The sequence below is a fragment of the Artemia franciscana genome, chromosome 9, assembly GCF_032884065.1.
Source record: "Artemia franciscana chromosome 9, ASM3288406v1, whole genome shotgun sequence".
NCBI lineage: Eukaryota > Metazoa > Arthropoda > Branchiopoda > Anostraca > Artemiidae > Artemia > Artemia franciscana.
Genome location: NC_088871.1, coordinates 41,128,750 through 41,141,869, shown reverse-complemented (window position 1 = coordinate 41,141,869; position 13,120 = coordinate 41,128,750). Strand labels below are relative to the sequence as shown.

The window sequence follows — 13,120 nt, the reverse complement described above, 5'->3', positions numbered from 1 at the left end:
AGATAGGCCTATATCAAAAGAACCAGCTTATTGTGTTGATTCCAAACATACAAGATTCATAAAGTTTATTGTTTCCTATAAAAAGTTAGGAGCCTGAGAAAATTTTTGAAATGAGAGGGGGGAAAACATGCCCTAAAATTCAAGGAATCCTTATGAAGAACATACCGTCAGATTCAGCACACCAGAGAATCCTACTGTAGAAGTTTTAAGCTCCTGTATACAAAAATGTGAAATTTTGTTGTTTTTGCCAGAAGACAGAGATCACAAATGCGTGTTTGTTTGCTTTTTTCCAGGGGTGATCGTATTATCGGAAGAGGGTGCATTAGACCGCAAGTTAAAGAGTTCTAGTGCCCTTTTTAAGTGATAGAAAAATTGGATGGCAACTGACCCCCTCCTATGCCCATTTATTTCCCAAAGTTATCTCATCAAAATTTTGAGATATCTATTTTGTTCAGTATAGTTAAAAGATCAAATAACTGTGTCTTTAGGGGTAAAATGAACCCCCACAGTCCGCAGGGAGAGGACTGTAAGTTATGAAGTTTTCCTATTGTTTATGTTTAGTATTTGTTATTGGGAAGTATACAAACATTTTTCGAGGGGTGGGAGGATTTTGTGCTTGGGGTGGATTTTCATTGGGAGAATATTTCTTGGGGAGAGGAATTTTCAGGGTGGGGGTGAAAATTTCAGGGAAAATTTTACATTGGGGGATTTGATAGAATTCCTACGCAAAATTATTGTTAATTGTCTTACATTATCTTTGCCAACTCAATTTTGCATGTGGAGATGTTCTAAGGGAATTATCTGGGGGCTATTTACCGCTTGTTTTGATTTCTGGCAAAATTTTCTACGGAAGGGGACATTTCCGGAGTGACCGAGAAACTTATCAAAGATTGAAGTCTTTTTCAAGCGAGAGTATGCTAAGAATAATTTTTCAGGCTGAATCATCCAAAAGAAATTTTACAGGGGGGGGGGGATATGGCAAGGATGGAACTGTCTAGAGGAAACTTGACGGGGTATGTGTGTGTAATTTACGCCGAATGAAATTTTGACAGAGGAGTTTCCCGTGAGTGGGGGGGGGATATATTTCATGGAGGCTGAGCAAGACTTACCTGCATTATTTGAAAAACGAATAGAAATTAAATTAAAAAACAAGTTTTTTACTGAAACTAAGGAGCAACATTAAATCTCAAAACGAACAAAAATTATTCTGTGCATGACGGGTTGCCCCCTCCTCAATACCTTGCTCCTTATACTAAAGTTTTACTGTTTATCCCAACTTTCAAAAACGGCTACAGAAACACAGGGGCTGTTTAGAGTAGGAAGCTTTTTTAAAAGTTCTAGCAGCTTTAGTATAAACAGCAAAGTATTGAGGGGGGGGTAACCGTTCATAAGCGGAATAGTTTCTGTTCTTTTCGAGTTTTAATTTTGCTTAATGTTAGTTTTTTATTGCTAATCTTTTGCGACTGCCTGCCGAAACTCAAGCTCGGATTCTTCACGACTTTGAACCAATCAAAGGTGAGAAACGTCCAAGGGATCAAAGGTGAGAAAGTAGATCAAAAGGTGATCAATCAAAGGTGAGAAACGTAGTGAGTGGAAACGTCCAAGAGATGTGAACGTTGAAACGTCCAAGACGAGAGTGGAAACATCCAAGTGAGAAACGTGTCTCAATCAAAGGTGAGAAACGTAGTGAGTGGAAACGTCCAAGAGGAAGACCCAAGTTCTGGTGGAATGACAGTCTCTGGAAATTTCCTAAACCAGGCTGGAATTTTGCTGTCTGGTGCAGAGACTCTTTCTGCTGACCATCCCCCATGGAAAAGCCTGACGACGTTCTCAACACCAACCCGGCTTGAGGACTAAGTAAGTAAGTATAGAACGTCTTGATGAGTTTTCAAATGTTTTTCATCACCTGTACTCGTCTTAGCGTCAGTTAAAATCGCGTTATAGCGCTGCTTCGCAACCTAACGAACAACATCAATTAACACATGATTCAAAATTTTTGGCAATATAACATTATCACCAAATGTCTCAGTCAGCAGCTGATAAGATCGTCCAACAAACGCTAAAAATGTTAAGATTTGCTCAGTCTATGGCATAGACAGGGAGGGGGAGTAAAAGTGCCAGGCTTCTTTTGTCCAAAATGTAAGATCATTTATAAAAATGTTTACTTATTTTTATTCAAATGCTATAAAAGAGGTTTTTCTAAATTAAAAAAAATCTGTAATTTGATGATATACAATTAGGCTTTACTTACCTCCATACACCATACAACATCTTGGTGTGTTTTCACTTGTCTTTCTTCACCAGGGCTAGACTTACCACCAGTTAAAATTGCATTATAAAGCTGCTTTGCCACTTGAGCAACAACTTCACTTGAGACTTGATTAGAAAATTTTGATAATATACTATCAGCACCCAATGTCTCAGTTTTTGGACTCATTGATGCCCATTCAGAATACATCTTCATAAAACCCTGGAAGCATGATGAATACAGATCATGAACAAGAATCCGTGTAGGCCAAATTTCTTTTAAAAGGCCAACATTTGGAAAAGGTATACAAATAAAATAAAGCAAAAACTACCAATCACATGTAAGAACTAATAATTGATTAATCATGCTAATTAAATTATAAAAACTTAATTAAATTATAATTAAGATCATATTTAATTAAGTTAAACATTATATCAGCTATAAGAAAATAATTGAGTGAATACTTAAAATATAAATTATGAACTAATTAAAATAGAAACTATGGGATTTTGATAATTTGTTATACTATCAGCATCTGTCGTCTCGGTTTTCGGACTCATTGATACCGATTGTAAATATATTAGAGAAAACCCTGCAAGTATGATGAATACAAATCAATGTAAGAGAATCAGTTACGAGCAGGATTTCGAGGGGCGTAAACAAAAAAAAAAGAAGAAATTTACATGGAGCAGGTGAGAGAGAGAAGGATTTATTCATTGAACATATAATAAACAAAAAATGGTTATTACCTCCCCTAAAAAGCAAAGCTTGTCCAAGGGGGAGATAGAGAAAACAAAATACATAAAATAAAAGAACACTAGGCCACCGATACCACTAATACCACCATACTCAACTATAAATACGAAAAAAACTTCATCATTCCTTCACTTTTCCTCTGGGAACTACATATCATCATAACCCCCCCCCCCCCCACACACACAATAAATAAAATAAATGAATGAATCAAAACTTATTATCTACAAAAAGCAGTCTCTTAATGGTTTTTTGAAATATAACAGGGTCTCCAATACTCCTTATATTACTCGTCAAACTATTCCATTTCCGTGTATCTCTATATAAAACAGAAAAACATGAACGGGAAGCAATGCCTCTAGGTACACTTAAATCAACACTACCCCTTTGTATCGTGTGAATGAACAAAAGACCTAAGGCATAATAAATCACTAAAACAGCGTGGTTGAATATCCTGCAGTAATCCAAAAATAAACCACAATACATAAAATTCACGGAGGCTCGCAGCTAGCAAAATTTTCAAGGTTGGATAAAATTCCCGAACAGATTGACGAGGAGGAATCCCTGCTAAAAGCCTAACTGCGTGATTTTGTAGAACTCTTATTGGTTTAAGGATAGATGGAAAAGTGGAGAGCCGAATAAAGTATATATGGGTGTATAAGAGAAAAATAAAGATGATGGAGGACATATTTAGGAAAAAATGTTTTGAGTTTCTTCATTATACCTAGATTTCTTGCCAGAATTCTACTAGTTAAAGTTAAATGATGCTTAAAAGATAAAGTTTCATCAATTACAATCCAAAGGTATTTAAAAGAAACAGTCCGTTCTATAACTCCATTAGACACATTTAAGTTCTTTATACATGGGTAAGAATCCGGCAATCACGAGAAAAGGACAAAATTAGACTTGCTTATATTTATCCTTAGTTTAATTACCCTCAGCCAGGTTACAATTTTATCAACTGATTCCCTCATTGACTTATCAAGCAGCTGTGCTGTCTTAGCTGTGGTAATTGCTGTTGTGTCATCAGCAAAAAGCAAAACTTTTTCATTAGTGGGGTTAACCGTTAGTTCATTTATTCTGTAGCAAAAATTATTTAGAGAACTTGGTAAATCACTTATAAATATCAAGAATAATATAGGACCAAGAACTGATCCTCGCAGAACGCCTATTTCAACCAGTTTTTCTCCCGAAGAAGAATCATTTAGTTGAACATACTAATAACGATTACTAAAAAACTTCTTAAGAAATTCGACGCTTTTACCTCAGACCATACACCTCACACTTTTTAAGAAGAAGTTTATGGTCCATCATGTCGAAAGCTTTTATCAGATCAAAAAATACTGCACCTACTTTAAAACCTTTATCTAATGCCACACTGATAATAGTTGTCAAATAAATCATTGCCTGTTCTGTTGTTCTTTTTCTACAGAACCCAAATTGTGTCTCTACCAGCAGCTTATTCCTCAAAAAAAAAATCATCATTCTAGTACTAAAACACTTCTCTAAAACGTGAGAAAGTGTGGGTAAAATACTTAGTCTGTAATTTTCTCGGTCAGTTTTAATACCACCCTTATGAATTGGGTTACACGGGCAACTTTAAGACAATCTGGAAATTTTCCTTGACAAAAACACTTATCAATTAATTCACATAAAACTTGAGATATAATAGGGAATATAAACTTAAGAGTTTTTAAAGTGATTTGATCACTACCAGATGACTTACTACATAACCCATAAACAATTTGTTTAATGTCATCAACTGTTACAAGTCTAAGATGAAGAGATACATCAATCGCGTCCCTCAGTAAAGATTCATACGTCGGATCACTAATATCAGGCACAATTGAGATAGCTAGATTTGGACCAATATTTTTAAAATAACTCTGAAATTCACTGCATATATCATCTTCCAAATTTAAAGTCTCACCCTCTGCACTAATTAATTCTACGGGAACACTATTTGTTTTTTATTCAATCACTTCTTTTATTAATCCCCAAGTTTTTCTCGGGCATCCTTCCACCTCCTTAAAATTCTTCTCAAAATAGTTCTGTTTTTCATTTCTTAAAATGGTATTCAACTTATTTCAATAAGCTTTATATAACTCCTTATTTTAATAAATGATTAAAATAAATCTTGTCCAATAAATGGTGAGAATCAATACTGCAAAAAGAAAATCAAATTTCGGCAGAATATTATCAGCACCTAACACCTAAGCTTTTAAAATGATCAATACCCATTCTGACTATATTTCAGAAAACACAATCATATTTCTTAGTATATTCAACAACTTGGAAAATGGACCTTCTACTGAAATAAGGCACAAAAAAGTGTTTTGAGCCTTACTCCTTTGCTGAATCCAAATTTAAAAATACTACTACTAAACTACTAACAATTCACCAAGCTGCCTGATGACAACACAGCTAAGCACGCTCCTCCTCCATCCCAATCTATTCAAAGCCCCTCTCTTTCCACCATAGCCATCTCAACCTTTCTCTCATTATAACCCAAGAAAGCAGGGCTGAACAACACTTTTTGCACAGCCTACTGTTTGAGATATGGTCAGTAAGTCAGGTACCCACAGCTTTCTATAGGCATTTACTCTGAAAAACAACTAGAAAATCTTGCTCCGATTTTTGGAGCGCCCATGCTTAAGAACCATACTTGACCACAGTCATCACTGTAGCTTCCAATATTCCAATCTTTGTTCACGGACTTATCTTCCCATTCTTCCAAACTTTTTTTTGCAATTGTGAAAAAAACTCCCTGGGCCTTGGCTATTCTACTTTTAGCATCTTCACTGCACCCACCGGCTGTACTAATAATTAAATAAATAAATAAAAGTATTTCCAACTGAAAGTGATGAGCAGAATCAAAACTAAAAAAGGAACAGAAATTATTAAGTATATGAGGGGGTTACCCCATCCTCGGAACCTTTCTCTTCATGTTAAAGTGTTTTAGTGTTTAAAAAAGGTTTTTATTGTTCTAATTTAAAGTGTTTTAGTGTTTAAAAAAGGTTCTTATCGTTCTAATTAAATGGCCTGTGTTTCAGGGTTCATTCTTAAAGAATTGGGACAAAAAGCTAAACTTTAGTGTAAAGAGCAAGCTATTGATGAGCAAACAACCCCTCTCATAAACATAATAATTTCTATTTGTCAAGTTTTGATGCTGCTCCTTACTTTCAGTTGAAAAGACTTGTTTTTTATATTCAACTAGCTGTTGGGGTACCCACCTAGTTGGTAGTGGCGCTTCCCCCCAAGCCCCCCCCCGCGCTCGTAAGTCGTTACGCGACTTACGTCGCGTTTATATATATATATATATATATATATATATATATATATATATATATATATATATATATGTGTGTGTTTTTAACTATGTAAAACTTGCGAATATACAACATTCTTCGCTGTCCCATTGTCTGTGCATATAAATAGATTGTCAGGTTTACCGACTCTTGAACATGCAACATATAATTGTCCAAGGGAAAAAAAAACTCTTGAACATGCAACATATAATTGTCCATGGGAAAAACAATCCGTATTCAGATCTATACCTCATTATTCTAATGATTGCCCTTGAGCTTTGTTGATGGTAATTACTAATCGAATATTTCCTGTGTCCCCGTCGTCATTTATATATCCCCCTGTGCCCCCGGCGTCCCCATTGTAGTTGTGTCCCTGTCGTTATTTATATTCCCTGTGTCCCAGTCGTCATTTGTGTCCCGGTCTGTAATTTCTCTTTGAGTGTCCCGGTTGTCATTTATATTCCCTGTGTCCCGGTCTGTAATTTCGTCAGTTGACAAACATGACATCAGTCGACAAACAACTTCATGACGACATACAGATCAATCCTTATAATGACGTCAGTCGACAAACATGACATCAGTCGACACACAAATATGACGTCAGTCGACAGACACGCAAACAAACAACTTATTTATATATATATATATATATATATATATATATATATATATATATATATATAGATTTCCGATCGTTTTTAAACAATTCCAGGAAATCCTGCTCCCCTTCTGTGGAAAATTTCCTCCATTAAAATTCCTCCCATGTAAAATACCCCCCCCCCCCCCCAGAAAAAATTCCCACTAGAAAATATTTTGAGGGCGATTCCGCTTGAAAATGTTTTCTTACCACACTTTCATTAAAAAAAAACCTTGATTTCTGATGTCAAGTCATGCTGGAAATTCTTTCTCCATGGAAAATTTTTCCTGCAAATTCCTCCTTCCTCTTAGCAGAAAATTGCTCCTCCAAAATATTCCCCCAGGAGGACTTATCCTGAAGACCACTCCCCCTTGCGGAAAGATCCTCTAGAAAAATCTAACTTGGTGAAAGATTTCCCCAGGTCATTCCCCTTAACATCACTAAATTTAAAATTGAGTCAGCAAATAGATAGTAAGACGAATAAAGAGAATTTTGTATAGGAATTCAGACTAATTCACACACTGTAAAATTTACCCTGGAAAGACCATCTTCCATATAAGACTTTTCCCACTGAAAACTTTTCTCATGGAAAATTCCCCAGTAATAAATTTACCCCCCCCAAAAAAAACAAGTCTGTATACTTCCCAATAACAAAAAATATACAGAAATAACAGGCCAATTTCACGACTTCCATACCTTTTATCAAGGCCTCGGGGATAGGGGGGAGGGTCATGTTATCCCAAAAGGAATAGTCACTTAACCTTTCTACTATGTTGAATAAAAAGGCTATTTTAAAATGTAGTTATCATTGTGCAAAACTACCCAAAGACAGGGAGAAACAAGTTTAAATGTATGGTGATTTTTACTGGAGACACAGCAGAGCAAAAAAAGTAATATGATTGTTTTATTCCACTCATTAAATTCGTTGTGAAGTGTTTATGATTGTGTAATAGATTAGTATTTAACTAGCCCTTTTCTTACAGCAATATCACCCTATTTCTCTTTGCTTATTCTTTTTTATTGAACAGTTTACACAATCTTTCCACTAACAAAAAATTACAGAAAGCAATATCATTTGGTCTGTGGGTCTGTAGCAATATTACCCATTCTGAAGCTTAGAACAGACGTAGCTTTTTGTGCCAATTTGCAAAGAAAACAGAACTAATTTGAGCTTGAAAAATATACTAGTTTTGGGCGCTGATTTGCAAAAACAGCTCCGATTTTCATCGTGGTCATAAAAAAAGTAATTCTCAATCGTTTCCTTTTCTTCAGCATGAAAACCAATAGATCTGGATAGCAATAATAATAATTAAATATTTAATAACAAAAGAATTTGAAATTTGATTAAAAATGTTCTAATGAAATGAATATTTGAAAAGAATATGCATTTTAATAACAAAAGAACTTAACAATAATAATAAAAGAACTAAATAATAAGTTGAGATCAGTCATGCAACTATTGATAAGCTGTAGTTGGCAAATGCTGTCCATGTCAATGATTTTTATTTTTGGAAATTTTGCACAAAGGGCACTTTTATTTTTATGGTTTTTGTTTGCCCACTGAGCTGCTGAAAAAAGTACCCAAAAAAGCTATGTGTGGTCTAGGCTTAAGGCTCACAACAAAACTGGCACTACTTACTGAGCATTTGTTTGCTGCTACTACTCCAGTATGGACCCAATAGGTAGTAAACATTCTACCATTACAACACCAGTCAATCATAATAGATCATTAGCCTTTTTGTGCTTTCAAAGCCTTTTTGTGCAATCATAAGCCTTTTTGTCCCCCCCCCCTGCATGGTTAAAGACTATAGACTGTAGACTATCTTAACTGCAAACTGAGCTTTATTTCAGGTAATAGTTCAACATTTAAAAATTACAACCACCTCTACTTTAATACACCTTATTATTTTGATACAGTTTGTTAAGCCATACAGCTTTTTCACCCTAAGACACAGTCACTGTTTTTTACCAAGCGTTTCTTAGAGGTGAATAGGGTAGTATCATGACAGATACATTGGGCAGAAAAGAAAAAAACATACTTGGTAAAGCAAACATTGACAGAAGCAATGCACATATCTATTGTCAAAACAATAAACAAAGGGAAAAATAAACAATCATTTACTTTGATACCTACACCAAGATGGAATGAAATGGAAGGAGATTATTTTATTTCATTTTTTTCCTGCTGACGAATAAGTGTGTTTTCACAGGGTATATCATAAAGAAGAACTAAATTGGAAGTCATAAATGATTATTTTTTGGGGGGGTGAAGGGAGAGGATGATTAAAAAAAAGAAGCTTGATAGTGTGATTGAAAGATGTTTGGAGTGTCCAGGAATCCAAAGAAGTTTAAAGTGTCAGGAGATTGGGCCTATTTAATATAAACAAATAAAATAAGAATCAATCAAAATTTATGTGCCCTAAACAAAATAGTATTTTAACAAATCAATAATTCTTTTATGTTAGGAAACTTTCTACCTGTTGTTTTTCAAATTAGAGGAGGGTATTACCCTTTTATGCCTAGAAAAACCAGAATCATAAGAAATTGTCATTACAAGCTGAAAAGAGATAGATAACAAATAAACTCAACTGGTCTTCTAGCTACAGGACAATTTTAAAAACGGCAATTAGACTCTATATTTCACAGGGAATACCTTATTTTACCAATTTTACTGACTGGGTTTTTATTTTATGGTAATTTTACAACAGTAGTATGTAACCATCATGGTTTCCTTTTCCTAGAACAAATTTAAATAAGCTAGGATACCATCTATCCCTATTTCTACTGACCTGTGTGTTAAAAAACTCCTAATAAAAACACCATATTTCTACTTAGGACCCTCTCTATTTGTTCCTGTAGCTGTAAGTAAAATTCATCTGAGTCAGTACTATCTCTATCAGCTGATGCTACCAAGTCATAAAATGAGCAACTAGCATTCCATTATTAATACCTTCCCAATTTAAACAAGACTTAACAGCTTCATTATTCATCATGAGTCCCACACCCTGTCTATGTGCCCTATGCTTCATGCCTCAGTAAATAATTTCTATATCATCTAATTTCATGTTTCCTACCCCTTGGATATGAGTTTCTGAAACTCCTAATAAGTCCAAATCAAAGAATCTAAATTCATCAGTCAGAATACTGATTCAATAGTTATTTTTAAAGTTGTAACATTCAAAGTTGTAGTTTTCATATTCTTTAGGCAAGATCATTGAAATTATTTTGTCCTCATGAAAAGCAATGATCACATAACCAGTGCAGGACAGGGACTAACATATCTTCTCAAGTCCTAAAGAAGCACTTTAGCCAACTTAGAACTAGACAGCAAGAAGTCACTGAAACCTCTAGTTGAATAGTGGATGTGCCATCTTGGGTCTATCTTGATAACAACATGGTTTCTAGTGCTTAGCAATGCTCTTTGGTAAAATTAAAGATAAGCTGCTTTTTGCTATCTTTGAAAAGGGTTAGGGTAGAAAAACAACACTTTCAGTAACAAATCCAGGGCCAAAAACATAACCTGGGAAGGTATTGCCAAGCAAATATGCTAACCCTCTTCAAATTTCTAAGTCTTAGAAATTTGCATACTGAATAGGTGCACACTTATTGACATTTTGACAAAACAGCATTATACCTGAATTTCCAGTTCGTTGAAAATGTAACTCATGTTATTTGAGTAGAATTTTAAGCCATATAAATGTTGTTTTTTTCTAAATTTAGCAACTATGTTTGAAGATCTTTAAATCCTCATCAATTGGGATTGAGCAAAGTTGTGAAGCTGTAGACCCTTTTTATATGCTTCATTTAAAGAAAATATCTATTTTGCAAGGTTTGAAAGATTTTTAAAGGTCATCATGTGTCAGTGCCCTCTGGAGGGAGTAGAAGCAGAGGTGGGTACTTCAAACTACCATCCTGGGACATACTTTAGTTTGTAGATCCATCTATCAAAATATCATTTTCATAACCTAACCCCTTTCCATGCTCTTTGTTTTTACCATGCTCTTCTATTAATAAGAATTGAAATCTTGCATAGACAATATCCAGCCTGTTACCTCTGACCTATTATATATTCATGCTTACAAAAATTAGGTAAGCTTTATATTAACAGACTATTCAGGTAGTTAAGAAATTAAACTAACCTCTATAGTCAGAAATGCATCTTAAATCTAATTTTAACATACATTTCCATTGGAAATGAGCTTCACTTCCATCTCTACATATACAAATTCAGAGTATAGATTTGAGCATTAGGGAGAGGGGAGGGTAAAATTCAGACTTACCTATATAGTGAAAACTGTATACTGAATCCAAATTTAACATTCATTTGCAATAGAAATGAACCTTACCCCCAACTCTCCAATGTACAAATATATACCATAAATTGGTATATATAGGGGTGGGGGTTCTAACACAAATGATAGGTTAAATCTGGATTCAGGATGCAACCCTGACTATAGAAGTAGGTTTATTTCTTAGCTACCAGAATAGTCTATTAATATAAATCTTACCCCAAAAATTATGCTATTAAGGGAAGATAATCCACAGTAGATGAATTAGCTAATAAGAGGTTTTTCAGCAGAAAAAGCCTACCAAAAAAAAAAAAAAAAAAAACAGAAGAATTATCTACCAGCCAGAATCCAGTGCAATTGCTTTACTGTTTACTAGGCTATAATTTTCTTGGATGGCACCACTGTTCATGGACACCCTACAGCATGTTAGCCACCACCTTGCTTGACATGAAGCTTAGTGATGTTTACACCCCTTCATCATACTGAGGTAGGCTAAAGGATGTTTTATGCTAAGCAATGGGGGTTAAACTTTCCTTCCTTGATCTGTACCACTGCCAAAAAAATCTCTAGGCTTATCTTTCCTCTTGCTCCCAACTAGTCAACATTAGGCTTCAGGAAGGGGCCAATTTATATAGTTTTAGATATCTGTAAATATATTTCCTAAATTGAGAAAAAAAGCAGATATGGCTAAAATTCTACTGAAATAAGTGGAGTTACATTTTCAAAAACTAAAGCCAATACAAAATGGTAAATTTATGACAATTCATATAACTGACTTACCAATAAAGTGAACATGCTACTGGATGCCTTTTTTTATTCTCTTAAAAATACAATAGCCTAATTGCTTTTACTGCAAATTGAAATTTAAGCAGTTTTTTGAGCTATTAAAATGATGAATTTTCAATTAAAGTATGAGTTATTGGTTGTTTTCAACAAAATGGTACTACATTTCCTCAGTGCTAAAATTATTTATAATAAGGTTGGTGTAGGTTAGGTCAAAAAGTGTTTAAGTTTGAATTTGCAGTAGAAGCAGTTATTATATTCATAAAGAGCGTAAAAGGTATCAATCAGTATGCTCACTTTGTTGGCATGTTATATATATGAACTGTCATAAATTTACCTACAAAATAAAGTGAAAACTCATAACTAGGCTATGGTAAAACATTTGTTACCATGATTCAGATAGGCACAATCCTGTCATGCATACAATCTTCTAAGCCCTAGAACTAAGAAAAGGGTAGACGTAGTAGCTTTGCAATAGGCCTACCTTCACAAGGCATAGCCTATTCCAGGCCCTGGAAATCTCATTCACCTTACCTAACTATTTTACAAGATAGCAGGAAGCCCCTAAACTAGAATTTTACCAAAGAGACAAATTATCCTGTTAGAATCATTTAAATTTTCCAGAAATAGGGTGTCTTACTTGTCCAAATTACGTGTTTAATTAGTAGGATAAACTTCCAGGAAATTTGTAAGCATTTCCTCTTTTTAAAGCTTTTGCGAAACATAAAAACAGGGTTGCCAAAAGCAAATTCAACAAAAAGGGACGCTTTTAGTGTCCTCCTTGAAAATTAGCCAATATACTTTAAAAGTTGACAAAAAAAGGCTTTAAATGGTTTTCTCCCAACTCCAGGGCCAGATTTACGTTCTTCTTTTTCAAGTCAAAGCAAAGCGGTTCTTCAAATAAGTAAAATCCCATGTTAAACCTCAAATTGCCTAATACGCGAAGAAGAAAAAGAATTCAGTACAATTTCTCGGGTTCTCTCGAACCTTCGGTTTTACTAGTTATTCTTCTTCTGAGAACTCAGTAAAGCCCTGTTTTTATTATGGTGTTTTCCGGCACCAGATTTCCAGCTTTATGGAGGTTAGTTTTCATTTTCGTCAT

General features: G+C 34.6%; 1 protein-coding gene across 2 annotated transcripts in view; it reads right to left on the bottom strand.

Moving 5' to 3' along the window:
• LOC136031418 (ral GTPase-activating protein subunit beta-like) overlaps nucleotides 1-12,751 on the bottom strand; it is a 192,096-nt gene extending 179,345 nt beyond the window's left edge. For both annotated transcript variants that reach the window (XM_065710984.1, XM_065710985.1), the window contains exons 1-2: nucleotides 12,659-12,751; nucleotides 2,252-2,470 (exon numbers count right to left, since the gene is read on the bottom strand). In XM_065710984.1, the coding sequence (XP_065567056.1) occupies nucleotides 2,252-2,464 (213 nt within the window). In that variant the 5' untranslated portion in view covers nucleotides 2,465-2,470; nucleotides 12,659-12,751. The remainder of the gene's footprint in view (nucleotides 1-2,251; nucleotides 2,471-12,658) is intronic.
• Nucleotides 12,752-13,120: the final 369 nt, after the last annotated feature.